The 19,797-nt window shown below is 39.5% G+C and overlaps 1 protein-coding gene across 6 annotated transcripts in view; it reads left to right on the top strand.

The window, feature by feature from the left end:
• The window catches only part of DENND1A (DENN domain containing 1A), a gene marked incomplete at both ends in the record, with an annotated part of 170,509 nt that overhangs the window by 103,308 nt on the left and 47,404 nt on the right, over positions 1-19,797 (top strand). For all 6 annotated transcript variants that reach the window (XM_079544662.1, XM_079544661.1, XM_079544660.1 and 3 more), the window contains one exon: positions 2,467-2,592. In XM_079544662.1, the coding sequence (XP_079400788.1) occupies positions 2,467-2,592 (126 nt within the window). The remainder of the gene's footprint in view (positions 1-2,466; positions 2,593-19,797) is intronic.

Below are 19,797 nucleotides of genomic sequence, written 5' to 3'. Positions count from 1 at the left end.
AAAAAATGAACTTTTTTACTCCTGTTAGTCTCTTAACATTTAATTTTCTTAAAATTATGACGTTTCTATTGCAGTGACTTGATAGGGGGAATCAATGGGTGCATACATAAAACAGACATCATACAGTATTAGATTTAATCTTAGGAGGGAACAAATTATCTGAAAGCTTAAGGAATAAGCAAAATATCTATCAGTGTTCTATAGAGAAACTGAAACTTTCAGTTTGTTGTGCAGCTGAGAATAGTCTCTTCTTTCTAGACAGATGGCAAGTTCTTTATCTTCAAACTAATGGTTAAAGAAAACCACATACAAACGTGTTTGAAATGGATTTACAAGTTTTTCATGGGCAGAGGCATTTTATTTCATTTTTGAGAACTACCTGTAAACAATTTACCTAATACAGGAAATGAAGTCCTATTTCATGTTTACAACTATCATCAGACTCCTTCAGACATGAAAGAGTTTGGTGTGCTGTTCAAGTTTGAAAATCTGATTAAGCTGTTACACTTGGAGAATGACAGAAGTCCTTGAGAGACATAATCTCACTGAGCAGCACTGAGCTTGATTTTGGGATGCAGTAGACTTTGCACTGAATCTCTTGTCCTGTATGATGGCAGTATGTTCTTATAGGTTCATTAGCGTGTGGATCATTGACATAAGCCACAGCATCCCGATTTATAAACAGTACTGGACGTGCTCTTGATTACTGCTGTTACCCTAAATAGCCGTAATGAAAGTTCTTCCATAGCTGAAGCTGCAGGGGAAAAAAAAAGTGGGAAAAAAAAAAAAAAAAAAGTAAAGGCAAATCTTTTTCAAATTGTTTTAATGAAAATAGGTGGCAATATCTAGTTTTATATATTTATGTATTTAAAACCTAGCAACAAAATGAGGAATTATTCCCTTCCCTTTGCAAGGAACAAGTGAGTGATGTGCTTTCCAGAGAGGTAAAACTGAAGCACCTGAGCAGCTGATTCCTAAAACCAAATTACTGAAGGGAAGCTTGTAGCAAAACTCCAAGGCAGAAAAAACTCATTTGATAAAATTTTGGAGATACAGATGAGGCAAGACTAAGCTTCTTGTTCTGAGATGGAGAATGAGATTCTGGAAAGGTCTTGGAAGTTAATTTGAACACGTGAACCATTGGTGTAGCTTTGTGAGGTGCCGTTCATGCTCTCAGAAAACTGTGGTTGTGTTCACTGTGGTGGAATCTCCCAGTTCTGTAAATTGTACTCCATATCTGTTCTGTGAAGTATTTAGAGCTGCTCCAAAGGAGTTTTTCAGAATAGCATTTGAGTTAAAGAAAGTCTCGCTTTTTATTGGTTTCTTTAAAGTCACAATACACGCTTTTAGGAGTCATGATCTTGTGCAAATCAGGGTAGGTGGGGGTTTCTGCGTCCCTCGGCAGTGCTGGCTCCTTCCTGCCTTCCCCTTAAGGAATCCCACCACTCTCAGCTGCCTTAAAAAGCGCTGGTGGAATTTGTTTCCAGATGGTTGTTTTTGTATTGCTGGGTGTTCCATGAGATCTGTCTCAAAAAATTACTTGTCCTAGTTCTGTCTTCAGTACCAAAAAATTGCTACTGACATAACTATTTGTTAATGATTTAACAAACCCGATAGCGGTTGCAGCACAGGCTCAGCAAGCTTGATGTTCGACTTTGAAAGGTTTTTTATCTCCTTTTATGGCCTGTGTTTGGGAGAGAAAAGCGCTGTCACTACCAATAGCGTATAGGTACACCACCTTCCTTCAGCAGCTCTCAGCAGTAAAGGTATCAAACTAAGAACCTCCTTGTGTGTCTGAGCAGCGCTGAGTGCAGAGAACAGCAGTGGGTGACCCTGTGCAACTTCAGCCCTGCTGTACATTGCAAACATCTGCATGTGGAGGGCAGGGCAGGGCGGGCACCGCGGGGACGGAGCACATGGACTGTTCTGAGGGACGGAATGGTGTGGGCTGGAAGAAGTGCTGGGCTCAGAGCTCTGCCCTGCGCTGGGTGCTGGCACTCAGGTGTGGGGCTGCAGCCGGCTGTGGGCCGCAGGGCGCAGCCGTGCCCATGGGTCAGGCGGTGCCTCAGGGAGTGCGATCGTACGAAAGGCCTTCTGACTTCAGTTTAATATCGGTAAAAACATCTTTGTGAGTCTGAACTTTAATTCAGCTGATTTTTTTTTTCATGAATTCTAATCAAGAATGACACAGAACTCCACGGGCTGCATTCAGAACAGTGCCCGGTGTTGGTGGCCTCTGTGTGGAGGGAGGGCTGAGATGAAGCCGTTGTCATCCTGATGGTTCCATAGTAGTCATTCCTGGGAGGACAGAAATGGCAGAGGAATGATTTCGGAGCAGAAGACTTCAGCTCTGAATTAATGATGTCCTTTTTTGTTGTAACTGTGAGAGCTTTTTCTTTAGCTGCGTCCTGTGGTGCGAAGCTGTTTGTGATACGAGAGTCACCTGCACTGGTGGTGTGATTTCAGGTTTCTGCTCTGAAGAACAGATTGAAGAAAGTTTCTACAACCACTGGAGATGGCGTTGCCAGGGCTTTTCTAAAGGCGCAGGCGTCTTTCTTCGGGAGCTACAGAAACGCACTGAAAATCGAACCTGTAAGTGGGGAAGAAGTCGGGATCTGTGGGTGGGCAGGTGGGGCTGACAGGCGTTCAAAGCGCGTAACCCACTGCCTGCGGTCTGTGTTTGGGCAGCCTGGAGGACCAGCTAATAAAGAAATGCAGCAGGCGTGGTTGGTCACACAGGGAGAAAACCTCTCTCAGGAGAGGGATGGGAGTTACTTCCTATAGAAGAGAACAAAATTAGGAAAAAGATGATAAAAATGTCTTCGTTAATGATCACAGGATGCACAGCTGACCATTTTCTCTCTCAGCAAAACCTCAGTATTCGCTGTACTGTTTTTAAAGGCAGTAAAAGATTTGTTTCTTTTAATGTGATTTATGCGTAAATTTGAAACAAGTAAGTGCAAATTATGGAATCATGGGGTTTAAGAAGCTAGTAAAAATTAGTAAAGAAATTGTGCTTTTACAAAAAAAAAAGTCTGGAGTTCGAACTACTGACACTAAACGTTCTCATAGGGAAATTTAATCTCGTGCTTCTGGTTCAAAGCTGATCTGTAGTTAGCAATGATTCTGTGCCATCTGAGTGGGGGAAAGATTTTTCAGTACTTGATCCTTTATTTTATTGCTTCTAGTGAGGCATCTGCTCCTGGCTTACTGCAAGGGCTTCGTGGACTTAAATACAAGTAATTCCAGCCAAATTCACTTATTTCCATGTTTTGTGACATTTCTATGAGGTACATAGGAGGTTTCTATTAAAGTGTGTGCGTTAGCTGATAGACAGAGTCAAGGTGTCAGAAATGGTGTGATGAACATTGAGGTATAATTTATGAGATGCATTCCAGAAATATGGGAAATGGCACAAATAAAAATAATAAACGTAGAGTGTTCTGCAGAACACTCTAAAAAGTGCCATATATATTCTGTTCCCGTCCCTAGTCTAAATTAGGGGAAATTTAAGCATGTGCAGTGACAGATCTCAGGGTGGTGGTCACAGGCTTATTTGATCTACTGCTGTTTAGACCACTGGCTGCTTCAGAGGAAGTCTGTAGAGGGGAAACCGTACTCTTGCCTTAATGCCATCATCTCTCATCCACAAACATTTGGAGGTAGAGCAGAAAGTTGGTGGTACCTGCGGAGAGCCTGAATACCCCTGGGAGATGCTAAAATGCATTCTGAGTGTACATGGGGAGGGTAAATGAGGAGAATGAGAATGAAGGCTTGCTAGTTGAACAAAGGTATATTCTGTGTTCTGCTTTTCTGTGAAGACTATTTGTCTACGTGCCAGACGTTATTAGTACACTCCCATCTAATTTTAGTCATTGTGTAAAAGAAAGGGAGTTGGATGGCTAGCATAGTGTTTGTTGGGGTTGAAGATGTTTCTATTATTAAAATCTCATCATTCCTATTGTATGTTTTACATGTTATTCTTAATGCCGAAGGGAAAACTACTTAGTCTGAATTTTAGAGTCTCGTTAGCACCATCGAATAAGCATCACTCCAAGAAGCCATATTCAGGGTTCAAAAGGGACACTTGAAATCAGTGTGATTCCTTCCACTTCTTACTAGGGGAAATGCACGTATGGTGTATGTGGGGGAAAAAATAAATAGCATCCACTTGTGTGTGCATAGTTGGGTGTAGGTATTGTGCTTTCAGAGGTGAAATAGTGGCAGATATTTGAATTGTTGTCCATATAAACAACAAAGATGTCAGGGAGACTTCCCTTTATTTACACGGGCCGTCTTGTTCTCTGATGCTCCTCCCAGTAGTTGCCAGGCAACTCTGGGAATATTGGTGTGTGCTTTGCCTGGGTGTGTGTGAGATTATCTAGTTAAGGAATTCGTGAAGAAAAATAAAAATTTAAATTGCTTTTCTGGAAATACCATCTGGTATTTTGAAGGCTGAATGTTAAAGATGAACATTCCAAATTAGTTGACAATGGCACATCCCTAGAAATAGCAACTTCAAGGCACAGCTAACCTCAGGAAGTAGAAGAAATTTCGTTTGTGTGTGGTTTCATCAAAGAAAACACGTAAACATAGTTGCACAGATATATTATAAAATGTAATTCTAAGGATCAAGAGGTAAAAATTTCAAAACATTATTTCCCAAGTCATTTTATACATTAAAAATCTTATTTCTGATTATAAATTTTAATATCATGTTCTATGTAAAAGACTTGCTAAACATAGCAAGTGTTTCTTTCGCGTGCTGAGCACATCAGGATCAAATGACCTTGGTTCTGTTTCCAGTTCTGCCACAGGTAGCTTGTAAGGTATTGAGGGGTCACACAACTGCTCTACAACTGCTCTACACTTCATTTTGAAGTATGCCAATAGTGAATGCAGTTACTGAGAAACTTTTATTGCTGTTGGGAAAACTGTGTTTCAGAGTTAACTGAAAGCTCTTAGAAAACTTCATCTCAAGTAGATGCAGCAAAGCTGCACGCAGTAGTCCATAATGCAGCAAAATGATCAGAAAATGTACTCAGTATTTTCCCAATAGAAAATGTGAATATAATAGTAACTCATCATCACTGGCAATTTGGAACGTAGCCAACATCTTGCAGCTTAAAGCACTGTTTTCTGGTGTGGAGCACTTCAGATGCTGCTCTGGAAATTCCGCTCTTTGCTCTCATGCAGTTGCGTCTCCTTAGATGAGCTCTTACTCTGGAAGCTTCTAATCCAAAGATTGTAGTCTCACGTACTGTACATCCAAACCAGCACAAAAAGGGAGTCGCTGCTGCTGTGAACCTTCTGAGGAGTTCAGTAGCTACGACTTCTGCAAGAAAACGCATATCCAGATAGTGCAAACTGCAACTGCAATCATAAGTGATGATGTAACATGATCACTGATTCATTTATGTTTCCTACTGTGCATACATGCTTCTGGAAATTGCTTTAAGCCAGATTGATTGTGTGAAAGTATATCTCTTCCATGTGGTGTACTTTACATCTCCATAAACCTCTGCTGCTGTCAGGCTCGGTAGATCACTTTAGAAGTGGTGTGTTTTCTTTGGCTGTATGCAGATTGATGCAGATTGTTCACATTAAGAATGTTACTTAAAGCAGGGATGCCATTGGGAGCACTTTGTTCAACTGAACGATTTTTTAAAAATGCCCAATTTTTTGCCGTTTGTGGAGGGGATGTTTTCATCGTACTGCTGTACCTTTGGGTTGTTTGTAGTACTTCGAAGTTGTGTGGATTGGTAACCGGGAGGAACAATGAGAGCTGTCATCTGCGCCGCGGGTGTCGTCCGTGCACTTTGCTATGCTGACACCTAGCGGTTAGCAGCAGCGTTTCGTGGATCTTATTTCCCTGATGATCTTTGTTAAGAAACAAACATCATCACATCTCTGGTGTAGGTAAGTTCTGCCTGGATTCACTAAAAGCAGTAGCAGGTCGGGTGTGATGCAGTAGAGTGACTTGGCTTTAGGTTTGTCGTGTCCTGTAGGTAATGTAAGTCACACGGATGCTTTTTCACCCAGAACTCGTGTGGCAGCTCAGCAGCAGGCTCCAAGTTTGGCAGTCTTCTGAAATGGCGAGCTTTGCTGTGTGCTCTCTGGGTACGTGGTCACTCCAGTAGATATTGCAACAGGCCTTATGTATGCTGAGCGCAACTTATTTTTTTGCTGGGAGATTTGAAAAGCTTGTTTACTTGCACCATATAATCTAAACACTTCAGTTTCCAGATCTTCGTTCCTTTTCTATTTTGTTGCTGTTAGCACACTATAAGGTGAAAATTTAGGTGCTTTTCTTGAGTGCTGCTGTGTTTTAATGGATAACTAAGGAAGTTCATTTTAATATTCATAACAAAAGCAGATATCAGCAGCTACGTGCTGCTGCAGGTAGTTTTTTTCTTCAACTTCACAGTTTTGATTTGATAATTTCTCATTCATGCAGACACTGCAGACTTTGGTATTTTCTTAATGACTCAGTATACATGGCATGCTGAACTGAGAGGTATTTGTAATACAAGGTGAAATAAAGTAAATTGTTTTCCTGCTGATCTCCCTCTGAAGAAGCCTGTCTGTGCATGAGATGCTGGTGTTTGTCTGTATTTGAATCATGCTGCTCTAGTTTGTTTTTAAAGTTGATTATGGATTTATTAATGCATATTAGAGTGATGAACTCTGCCTTCTGGATGAAAGTTTCTTTCTTATATTGTCAAACCTGTATCAATCTGATTTTGGTGGAAATGACAAGCATCTAGCATCTTTTACACTGGATTCATACAGTAGCAGTATATGTGGGTGCTTGCAGTATGTGCCAGTTTGTGGCTCTAATTTGTAACAAAGTCTCTGAGGGGGTGAGATTAATGCAGTTGCCATAGTTGTAGTGAGAACTGCAGTCCGCACTATTTGGCTTTTGCTGTTTTCTTGAGCCCAACAAAATCCTTCATTGCTTTGCTCTCCTTGAGAGGCCCTTCTATCTGCAAATGAATTGGAATGAAGCAGTAACTGTGTTATCTATCGAGTTTTGCACTCTTTCTAAACAAATCAGTCTGAGAAGTGGGGAGGAAAATAGCAAAGGAAACTGACTGTATTGTAAGTGTAATTATAATTTCATGTGGGCATTATGAAATCAATGTCAAAATGGAAAAAAATTGGTTTTAGCATCATGTGAAGCATTAATTTATTTTTATGCCTTCATGATTAATTAATCAATATTACTGAGGTTTATCACTGTCCAGCCATTTCTTGTATAACTGAATATGTAACTTAAATACTCTTCAGATAAAACAAAATCTCAAAGGACAGAGTGTGGGTCTGCTTTTGCACTTCCACTTGCTGTGGACTCTCCTTGGTGCAGTCAGTTGGTGATTTATCAAGTGGACAACTGTGTCTTAAGACTTTATGAAACTCTTCATAATCTTAATATGAAACTGTGCCTGTTGGAATTATATAACTCAGTTTTCAAACTGCTTTATCTGAATTACATTGTATGTATGTACACATCATTTTCTTAGTTCTATTCTCCTTTCAAGTCCTGCTAACTTATGTTTGAATTCTAAACAGAGGAGATGGTGTACTACTATTTTTCGTAATTGGAACTTCAGTGCAAATTTTCTGTGAGCAATTGTGGGGAAAAGGAAACACCGATGTGAATAGAAAGAATAAAATGTGTTCTTTTAGAGCAGTAACATGCAGTCCATGGTAAAGAAACGAGTCTTTTCAGTTCATGGTTTTGTCTTACTTCCTCAGCAGTGTAGGGGCATCTGGAGGAAGCGCAGGACATTGGACTTTCATAAGGAACATGTAATAAAACAAAGGTATCTCCTGTATTGCATTTCCAACTTTCCTGCCTTGTTGCAGGAGCGTAGAGACATCCCTGGAGAGTTGTTCTGTGCTCTTGTTCTCTGCTGCCAGTTTCTGTTATCCAGTCTGGTAAAGATAGCAGTCATATGTCTGCACTGCTGTGTGCCCACACCTCTGGGGAGGCGGGTTTCGATGGCACTTCCCTCGGCGGTTTGCTGGCCTCTGAGCTCTCCCTGTCTGCAGGGCACACAGCCTTCTTGGCCCTGCTTCCACCAGTGCCCCTGCAGCACACAGCATGGAGATGTGCTCCAGTTCTGATGTTGTGTTGGTGTTAAGATTTCACAGTGTAAGATACTTCAGGTGTGTTGTTGACTTATCAGTTGTAATTAGGTATTAACTTTGATTCCATTCCTGTTACAAATTCCCTCCTCAGAATCTGGGCCAGTATCACAGTAAGGATTTTCCCATACTCTGAGGATAGTTTGGTCACCTTTTTTTGTTTTTGTTTTTGCACCTCTTAGAATTTTTATGCTTCTGGGAATCATAAGAAGTGCAGTGAAACATCGATACGCATCAGAGCAGCGATGTGATGCTGTGACGTAAGGCCAGTGCATCATTCTATGTCAGTCTCTTTCTCAGACAGGCACTGTCATTTCCTTTAACAATTCCAGAGCCGTGAGATCCGAGTGGGACAGATGTCAGAAAAGCAGAATAGATAACCTGTGATGCAGAGTAAAAGAGCAAATGCCAGATTAGTCTGACTGGAAGTTTTGTTGCAATATGTGTATGCAGGAGCACCAAATGTTTGTGTTACATACTGGTGCGTAATTCACTTTGAAAATGCTTTGTAGCAGTTGATGCTTTGTCTTCTGTGGTCTGATTGTTGCCATGGTGATTTTTTAATAATTTTTTTTATTTTAAAGTTACTCAGTGCAAGGGTAAACAGTTGTGTCCAGCTCCCAGGAACTGCCACAACTCAGTTACTTCCATATAACTACCACTTGTGTTTCTTTTTTTTCCCCTCCAGATGTAAGTTTTAAAGATATGCATTGTACACAGAGCAGATGGATCCTTTTCATGAGAGTTGTCTTGTTATGCCAGAGTCTTGCAGGAGCATTTGTTCACAGATAGAAAAACCAATTAAGGAAGTGTGCCGGTGAACACGCTGTGTGTGTACAAACTGCTCAGAAAAAAACACTGCAGGGCAAACGGTGAGCAGAAGCATATATAAAGTAAAGCACTTCCCTCTCAGTTTTGTTGTGATCCTTTTCAGACAGCACCTATGTCCAATATAGTTCTGCATTTTTATTTTGCTTGCTGTCATGTCAGCTCACTGCTGTGTGCCTGTATGGACAGTCCAGTAGTGTCTATGTGATGGTAATCCCCCAGTCTCGGCTCGTTGGCTTTACTGATAGCAGTGCAAAGTGACAGAGTATAAAACCTGATTTTTTTGCATTATGAAAGTGGAGATAAGTTGAACTGAAATTGACACTTTTTTCCTAGTATGGAGACCTTGTGGTGATTTGTGAAAAAGCTATTTAGTTACTGGGGAAATATTGTTTTGTTTTGATTCCAAGTAATTTGCATTTGCGTTGCAGTCCTGTTGCTGTGTTCTCCCTGTGAGCAATACTTTTGCTGTAGACAGATTTCAGCCTTTGCTTGTGCTGTTTTATACCTTTGAAAGGCTTTTTTTCCCCCTAATAACACACTTATGGTTCTTCAAAGGTATTTAATATTCTACATCTTTTTTTATATATAAAAATGTATGTAATGAAACTTCAAGTGATTATTTCTAATATCTTGTAACAGTTTGAGGTAATTACAATTTTTTTATACTTTCCAAACTGAGATGAGGCATTGTGCTCTGCTCTTCTGTGTAGCACAGCAGGGGGAGGAATGACAAGAGAATTAAAAATCACTAAGATTCTGAATGAAAGTAATAAAAAAATATATTTGAGAAAAGTTATCACAGCTCTGCTGAGAATGGCACACAGGAAACATGGGAAAACTGAAACTCCCATGAAGGACATTTCTACCCTAGGATGTGTAGTCAAACTTTCCTGTCCGCCATGTGTTACAGTGCAGAACCAAAAATGGTAGAATGGAAATGTAGGGATCGTGTTCTGTGCATCTGAGGTGCACAAAGAGCAGCATTGGATGAACTTTTAAGTTTCTTTGTGATTTTTTGAAGCCTGACTTCACAAGACTGCTCTAGAGATTATCAGTGTTTACCTGGATGTGCTGACATTGAAGTTTCTGTGTTTGCTTTGTTGGAACTTGTGAGCATGCTGAAGAGCAGCATTTGTGCTTTGTTGCATGAGTGACTCCGCAGCCTTTGCAGATGTTACACCTGCAGCTGTCAGGCTGGGTGGTGTCGGGCTGGGGGTCTTCTGCATTGGTGCTGGAGGAACAAAAGCATCTGCTCAAAAGCCCCCAGATCTGCCTGTTACCAGGGGAAGTTGGAAAGTGCGGAGCAGAACCATGATATTTCAGCTTCACTGGGGGAGGATTTGTACATTCAGCTGATAAATTATTCCTCTGTGCCTTTCACACCTGATTCTCTGGCTTTTGTACTGTTTTATACATTTGTTTTTGTTTCTCCTCAAATTGTTTCAAGCCTTTGTTAGTTTTTGTCTTACTTTTAGCTTTGCTTTTATCGCGTTTTCTCCTGATACTTTACTTATAATTGAGAGTGCACAGCCTCAGCAAGCAATGAAGCAGTGTGCAAATGCTGCCAGGCAGGAAAAGTTGAAGATATTTCCTGAACTAATAAAGCGCAGGGGACTTAGAGTAGAACAATGAAGCAAGTAAACAAACACCAAGGATAAAATGACACAACCAGTGAATTCGGCTTCTGTACAAGGCACTCAGTGTCTGTAGGCTTTTGAAATGAGCTGTGAATAAGTTACATTTTGTATTGGCGGAAAAAAAAAAATCTAACCAAAACAAAAAACAGAAAACAGCCCCAACTAACCAGAACCACCAACAGAAAGCAACCAAACCCAATTCCGATCGGTAGAGGAAGAGAGGAAAATCTGCATTCTGCCTGGTGTGAGCAGCTGGGTGGCTCAGCATCAGTGCAGCTCCTGCGAAAAGAGTTGGCAGAAAAGGTGGCAGATTTGCAAAGCAGTCTTTGGTAGCAGACAAACTTGATGAAATCATGAAAAAGAATTAGAATATTAAAACAGGTTAAGGACAAATTAATAGCACTTAATAACTAAAAAACATGTTGCTTTGGGCTTCCACCATGCACATAACAGATTTTGTAAGATTTGAAACATAAACTTGTAGTACAAAAAGAAGTATTTAAGTAAAGTGAAGGGCAGCATATCAAAATTATTTGCAATGATTTGCATAGGTAAGCGATGGAGCTCATTCAGTGAAAGCCTAAAAAGATGCAGGTGTAAAGACGGAATGAGACACTTGTATGCATGACATAATTGACAGTTGAGTGATTGATTTCCATGACAGACAGCGTAGGAGACCTGCTCTCATCCAGACCTGTGCTTTAACTCAGCATCACATTAAGGTATTCTGATGCTGCCCTGGGGCTCAGCAGTATCACATGTGAATGAAGCCTCAGCAGTGCTCGCGCTGCCGCCTTGCTCTGCAGTGCTGGGCAGGGTGGGCGCGCTGCTGGCCCGGGTATTTGCCTGGGACCCATCACTTGCTTAAGGCTTCTGCAAGGGAAGATGCAGAAGGGGACTGAGGTTCTTTTTTGGTATGGATTGTGCATATTGACAGAGAACTGGGCAACCTTTTCCCTCAAAATGTTGATTTTGTTGTGGACTGAGCATTAATGAAAGGTAAACGGGCTCCTAGGCAGGGAGCTGTACGGGCAGGAATCATGTCAGCGATGGGGACCACCACGTTTTTCTTCTTTCTGTATCTGAACTGTAAACCCTGCAGACGGCTGTGCTGTTCTTTAAAAAACAACTTTAGTCTAGTAACACATCAAATGAAAAGGTTGCTTCCTATTTTTTTGTAATTTGATTCATTGTGTTCTGTTCCTTTCATTCAATGATGAGTAACTTTTGGCAATGACAGATATTCTATTGTGACAGAAATATGCATTTTGTAAGTCATAGCTTTACTTGGTATTTAAATACACTGTGTATGTACAGTGTGCAAGATTTATGCAGAGCACAGCTGGAGGTATTCTGCTCAGTATTCCTATGGCTTAAAATGTCTCTTTCAAGTTTGAAAATGTGTTGTGAAGAAGCTACCATTATGATAATTGGAAGTTCAGCTTCTCTGTCTTGCCTCTATTATTTTTTTGAATACAATTAACACATCACACACACTTCACCTGGTCTCTCCTCATTTACCTGTGACACTTCCTTGATATTTATTTAGACACATGTGGTGTTTTTGCTTTGAACTCAATAGTTGGTATATTCACTATTCCCTTTTTTTTAATAAACATTTTTCTCGTTTAAAGATATACAATTAGTTCGCATTGTTAGAGAAAAGTATACATATTGATGTCAATTTATGTCTTCTGCTTATTTGTTAGATGATCAGGATGTAAATTGTATAAAGATTGTAGAGATAACTGTGATTACTTTCAAATCAAAATACCTGCTGAGGAGTTGCTCATACAGCTCATCTTGTTGTGGTTCTCATGAGGAAACAGTACTGAGAAGATGTGCAAAGAGTCACCTAGAGAAAAACATATGGCTGTCAACACTAAATATTAAAGAAATATTTGAATTATACATTTTATTTCAGATAGTTGTTTTTTCTTTAGGGTAACATAAATACAAAGCACAGAACTCAGTGATTTCTTTAAATTAAGCTTTATTCTGTCACATTCAGCTACAATGCTTTTATCACTGAGAATAAAAGTAAGGCAGTGCATTTGTTTGAAAAATGAAGAAAATTTCTTAACTTGGACTCAGTAAAATGGTATTGGCATAGTTTTTGCTTCTTAGATAATTGACATATCTTGCTGTAGCATATAATTTATATATAGCTATTAGCAGTTTAACCTCAGTATCCTCCAGAATAAAAGCTGGGAATTGCATGAAACAGTTGTTAAAATTTTGGGAAAGAGGAAGAGTCTGTCTTTGACAGATCAGATTTTAGTGATATGAAAATATCACAGTACTGTATTTAATTTGTGGAAATCGGATTCGGAGAGGGGTTTTATTATTTTAGGAACATTCCCAAGGCTCAGAGGTTTCATAAGAAATAAATCCAAAATTCTCTGTGTTTGCTCCTCATGCTGAAACGTAAATTTTGGATTGTTGCATTAATGCTAGCAGCAGTTGGGGATGAATTGGGGCTGTGTTTCTGTAGAGTTCCTGTTCACTTTCCATTCTTGTGATTACTGCTTTCCAGAATACTTGCAATAACTGTGGTACTGAACATGCTGATACTTGTAAATTAGTGTAATCTAGGAAAAAGGTACCATCTACTGATGGCACTATGTATCTACTATTCATTGCTTTGTTTTTGCATTGTATTTAAACAAGCACGATCAACTTGAGGCTTTTCAGACCACAAGGTCTTCATGCTAGTTCAGAAATGTTCAGAAAACAAATGGGAAGGACGCTGTGCATTGGAAGGAGTTGTATCCACAGCGTGGTTTTGTTCTTGTAAGAGGTTTGCCTCTCAGCTCCCGTGCATTGCAAGGCCTTCCTAGTTTCCTGCGGCACTGCTAAGGTACGAAGCGTATATCCACGTGGCGTAAGGCATTCTGAAATGCTGCCCGGGGTAAAAGGTGTGTGGTTGACAAACGACAAGGATGAGGTGTGCTGGTTGCCTCGCTGCAGTGGGCGCTGCGGGGAGATGTGTTGTTCTACAGCCGCATCTTCACAGGGTTCTTGGGGAAGGGCATGAGGCAGGTGTCTTTAAAATAGGGCATTTATAGAGACACTTACATCGCGAGAATGCAAAGGGAAATCAGTATTTTCTTTTGAGAAACCTTTGGCTTGGACTTCCAGGTTTTCAAATGCGTATTTAAAATGATCTCTGTAAAACCACTTGGAAGAGGGGTTTTTTTTTCTTTTTTTTTCTTTTTTCTTTTTTTTAATAAATGAAATCATTCTGTGATAAAATATTTCAAGTACTGGCTAAGCTGTAAAGCTTAGGGCTGATAAACAAAGCATCTGAAGCCAAATGGCCCTGCAGCTAACCCCAATTAAAATAAAGATTTCATTGCGCTCTGTCCTGACAGAGAGGGAACATATTGTTGCCTTTAAGGGAGTTTGGTTTAGTTAATGAAAGAATTTATTTCATTTTTTCAAATACAGAACCTAATTAAATAAGTTTCAACTTGACTTGTACTTGAGGACATTTTAACTCCTTAAAGGTTACTTTTGTGTCTATAGTGGAGCTCTCATTCGGATAAGTTCCAAGATAGAAGTTAGTTATGTGATTTATATAAGAAATTTTATCGTGTATCTTGTGTGAGAGCCATGTGCCTGTTTTATATATACATACAGAGATGTTGTTCATTCTAAAATTAAAAGGCTCGTTACTGGTGTTGCTCTCTTGAAGCTTTCTATTTAGCATTCAATATTACTCAGATAGCAAGTTGTGCAACACACAGCCTTAACAGTGATGCAGAGTGAGGATGGCAGGTCTTTGCTCTGAATGCACTTTAAAAGCTCTGAGGAGTATACATACATTGCTTAGTGCTGCTATTCACTGAAACTCAAGGATGTATCAAATGATTGTTTTTGTGACGTTCTCAGAGCTGTGGTTAAAATCTGTGTCTCTAGAATGTTTGTTCTTAGCAGGGATTATTGGTGAAAACGAAAGCAATTTGTAGGAATTACCAACAGGATTAATTTGCCTTCATTAAGGATCTCTCTGTATTTGTACAATGAGGTTCATCCTGCATTTATCGACCAAATTCTCCAATAAAAATATAAGAAATAAAGAACACTGCTCTCAGAGATGCTTTTCTTCTTACACATACAAATGTTTTATATTCAGCACTTGAAGGCATCAAGAAGAAGAGAATGCTGTCATTTGCCTTACTTACTGGCCTGAAAGTTAGTAACTAAGTTACTGATGTGTCTGTTGTACTGGGATCTTGTGAGAATGGTTAGTTCTTATTGGGTGATGGTGAATAAAGCTCTTTGGATGTGCTCTTGATAATTTTTCCAGCGTATTAACTGTAATTAAAAGCACCCAACCAGCAATATTCATAAAGTGCTGCATTCTTCTAAATTAGTTCTGACAGAAGCTGAATCCAGGCAATGAAGTTCATGTAAATAAGTCCAGGTAAATAATTTTCAGTTGTAACACATATGTAAATATTTTCCCCAAAAAGCATTACATCTAGCCAGATTTCTAGGTATCATAACTGCACTAAAAATCATGTTTCCTATTAATTATTTTGCCATAGCTTATATTGTGCTCAATTTTAATTAAATTTGAATTGCTCTTTTGCAGTCGTAACTGATGTGAACATTTCCCAAAGTCTGTTATACCTACAGGACATTTCCTCTACGTCTTTTTCTTGCTTCTTGTTTTTCATCTTGTCCAAATGCTGTTCTTCGGAAACTTTGGCATTGTATGAAGGAGAAAACGATGCAGCAGTTTGACTGGCAGGTACTCAAATAGAAGAAATCAATTGCATTTTGTTTTCTTTTGAACTGCTGATTACAATAGCCATATAGGAAGCCTTAAAAACCTATGTATTCGATAAGGATAATGGGGTTTATTTGATTGTACTTATGTTCAGTGTAATGAATACAATGGATATCCCACATTTAGTTTTCATACAGAGACTGAATCTCTAAATATAAAAACTAATTCCGTGACGCTGCAGCCTGCAATTCTTGTTTTTCTGTCTTTAAGGGCATTGTATTCACACACATTAGACACAGCTTTTACTTTGATATCCCAGAGTCTAAAAAATCACTTTTTATGCTTAAAAAATTCAAAACAGTGTTAGAACATCAGTCCTTATCATTGCATTGGAAGCACTGTAGTATTAATTGGTTGTCAGATCCCTAAGAAATAATGGATTCATGCACTCGATCATAATGCCCTGTTCAGAAGTTGAAGTTTGTTGATGTCCCCAGCCTCTCCATTTAACACAATTACAGATATGCTTTCAGGACGTTTGAGTGGATTGCGTTTCATTAATATGATTTGAGCAGACAACATTAAGTTGCTGTTGGGCCTTCTCTGACAGCTAATTACTGAAATGAAGTGTGTAAATGACTAAGAAACAATGGAGCACTTGTCAGAAACATTAAAACAATGCAGAAATAGTGCCAAATGCTAGAGTCACTCTATGTTTTTTTCCGGCCCTAAAGAGCAAGCCTGGGACACGCATAGCTGTGGTGGCCAGTTAGAGCTTGGGGAAACAAAGTTTGTCATCACTGACAAAAACACAACTGACAACACTGACAACAAGTATTCTTAGATTGCTGTATGGTTACAATTCCTCTCTTCAATTCATGCACTAGCACATACTTAGCAGATTGTTAACGCACCGAGTTTTTGCTTACAGATGTCATTTTTGCACATTTTCCCCATAAAATGCCTGATCTGATTATTTAAATATTGCAGATTCTGTGCATGTCAGCCAATTCTGTAATCTTATTTGCAGGAAGGGGTCTCGCGGACAAGTTGGAGGAAGTGGATAGCGAGTGATTTTGTTTATTCCCATACGTAAAACAGCAAGGCAAACCAATGAGTGTTTGTAACAGGAAGGTCTGAAGCAAGCAGAGAGAGGCTTTTCTACGTACAATAGGTAGCAGACCTGCTGGGTGAACCTTAGGGCATGATACTGAGGAACTTGTATCAGCTGTAGGGGACATTGGAGAGGGGCCTCTGCTTGGGTTTATTTAAGACACAAGTGACATGAGGCTCCTTGAATTTTTTCAGATAGTAGAGCAATGACATTCAGGATTTCCACCTTCCTGGTGTGTTCTAAGCATCTGCTTGTGGCTCCACTGGAGACAGATAACCAGGGAGACAGCCTATTCATGGGATCAGTTATGGCGTTTCTTTACTAAAACCGCAGTTTTCTATTTTTTTTTTCCCCTCCTTATCCTAAATTTGGGAGTCAACCACGAGAAATGCTGTTGCTTGAGTATGATGTAACTTGTTAGAAAGAAAAAGCAACAATTTGTTTCTGACACAGTGGATGAGGCTCTGTCATCCCAGCTCCCTGTGATACAGTCAGGTACTTTGATAAGTTTGTTTCAGAAGATTTTATGGTTCTGTTTAAGAAATGGTGTTGCACTTTTGGTCTTGAATACCTGTATACTTTCTCACAGCTTCTTGTATACCCGTCCTTTTGGAGCATAAGAAGCTAAAGCCACAGTGGCTGCAATGCTGGGGAATGGGCCTATTGCAAGGCTTTTGTTAATCCTTTATTACACAATGTATTCTTCATTTATATGCCTGCAGAATTATTAAAAGCAGTGTAGTGCAGGTTACAAAGTATTTCTGTCATCCTATTCAAGTGATTTCTGCATTGTTGTAAGAGAAGGTGCTGGTTATTATTGAGATATTTTTTTATGCACGTAGAGAAGAGTCTTGGATTATCAGTGTCTGTTATTTTGATGTGTTCAGCCATACCCTGATTGATAATGAGAGCTGGTGCCACCTGTGAGCAGCTCCCATAATTTAATCTGTGCAGCTCAAAGTCCACAAGTAATATGAAGACAAGGGAGTTCATATTTAATATGCTGCAGCCCTTATGACCTCAGTGATACTTGCACGTTCTCTGGTTTTGCAGGGGATTTTTCTTTCCAATCTTTAACCGTTTCAGTTAGTAAAGGCAAACAGAATAAACTGAGTGGTTTTCTACATTCCATTGACAATGAGAGTCAAGCATTACCTTGATCTAATCACTTTTGCTATCTGGTGACCTATACGAAGTTACAGGTTAGTTTCTTAGTTGGAAAATGCACCCTTTAAATTATATAGCTTTTCCTGAAAACTCAAGAGTTGTAAGTAATATGCTTCAGAGATCTTAGTTTAATATTCTTTGAAGAGCAATTCGAGGATCTGCAAAGGTGGGTTGCTGCAAACGTAATAAATGCAATGGATGTGACAATGTATGTAGCACAGGTATTCAAGCACATAATGCACTGCAGTGACCTAGATGATTTAAGGGGCATTGTTATGATGCATAGATTGATTTACTTTATTTCAGTTACCAATGTTTCCAGGTTCTCCTTAAGAAGCTTTCCTTTAGATTTTCTTCCTGCTGGCATGTTTTGTGTTATTCGGTATATTTGAAGTTTCTCTATGGCCAGTACATCCAGCCATGGTGCTGGCAGCTGGGTCCTGTTGCAGCAGGAAGGGGAAGATGCGTGTTACTGATGGCGATTACGAGGCTCCCATTCTTGCACTTAAAATGTTGAGTGTCTGTCTAGACCTAGTTCTTATCCCTCTTACTGATGCTAATCCTTTCTGTGCATGGCACAAACAGCTGATGAAAGGTTGTGAGGAAGCCAGTGGTTTTGGAGGAATGCTGTGATTTGGAGTCTTGAAGCATTCCTGAAGATGGAGTAAGGCGTGCTTGCAAAGCAGGGCAGAGTTTTGTTTACCATTGCGTGCAATAATAGGACAGCATATTTTTCTGATACACAGCAGAGATTGTATTAGCAAAAATATTAACCGCTATCTACTACAGATAAAAAAATTCTACGTAAATTTTTATATAAGTATAAACTTAATAAAATTACCACGCTATGCATATATATACATATATATATGTAAAACTCATCAAAATTTTTTCTTGTCAGCATTTTTCAATGCATTATTCAATGTATTCAATGTATGTACATTTTTCAGTGTATTGCAGGGGGAGAATAGGTGGAGGTACTCTGCCAGAGAGATTCCATGTGAGCAGGATGCAGGGTTACACAACTCAGTAGAATGCTTTTTGAGGGGAATTAATGTAAACTGCCTTGCAAGTTCTGGGAGTGGAAATCATGTGGATACCAGGAAGTAAAAAAAAATCTCTCTACAAACCCTGTGATCAAGTAGTAAAATAATTGTGATGAAAAATACTCTTTGATGTTTTTTAATTCAAATCTAAGAATTTTGGATTTTTGCAGGCTGATTCGAACTAGAGACAAAAAGGACAGCAGTAGGTTACCTGGCAGGAGCCTGTGCAGCCTGTTCAACTCAAGCATTCACGTTGAGGTGCTGCAATACTTTGCCATCCTTACAATTCATTCTGCAAAAACAAGTTCCAGACTGAGCTCTGCTTTCATGTATTCTCTCTCCATGGAAATTATGTCCTTATTTCAAATTAGATGAGTACAATGAAATCCTTATTTTACATATTTATTAACAAGGCTTTCATCCCTGTGGTATTGTAATTTCACTGCTTTGTGCAAAGAAATTACAGAGAGAACTTGCAAACATTGAGGAGGTTTATGTGATCACTCTTTTCCGGCGTTATTGCTCTTATCTGTGTTGTTCTTCACATTGCTCCACCAACCAATATTTTCTAGTGCTCCTTCCATATACTGTTGATATCTTGACTTCTTGTAATTCAGAAACTAACCACATTATAGACCTCATGTAAAGTTCAGATCTGTGTGGATATTTGTTGTTAGAAGCCTAATGTGTGAAGAAATGACATTGAGCCCACTTTCTGGCTTGGCGGGAGTTAAGAGGATTGTTAGCATCACCAGAAAGTATTTGGTCAGGTACTCAGGTGCTGGAAATTTTCTTAGCAACATTGGTCACTTAGGAACATGATCATCTGCTGTTCTGGGGTGGAGATTACAAAGCTTAATGATTATCTTCTATAAGCTGCAGCTGATGCCAGACTCTACCCCCTTTACACCTAATTAGCCTCATTAATGAGCTCTTCTGCACTCCTTAGAGAGGGCTTCCTCCTTGGAATAGGAGGCAGAAATGCCTCACCCAGGTAGATGTGCTGAAACCTTTAATTATTGCTCACACCTGCAAAGCCCTGTGTCTCTGAAAGCAATGTTGTTTAGCTGAAACTGTGCTTGTTTACGGTGACCACCGTACAAAGTATTAACT

This window comes from Tetrao urogallus (genome assembly GCF_951394365.1).
Source record: "Tetrao urogallus genome assembly, chromosome: 19".
Taxonomy (NCBI): Eukaryota; Metazoa; Chordata; class Aves; order Galliformes; family Phasianidae; genus Tetrao; species Tetrao urogallus.
This window is presented reverse-complemented; position numbering and strand designations above follow the sequence as displayed.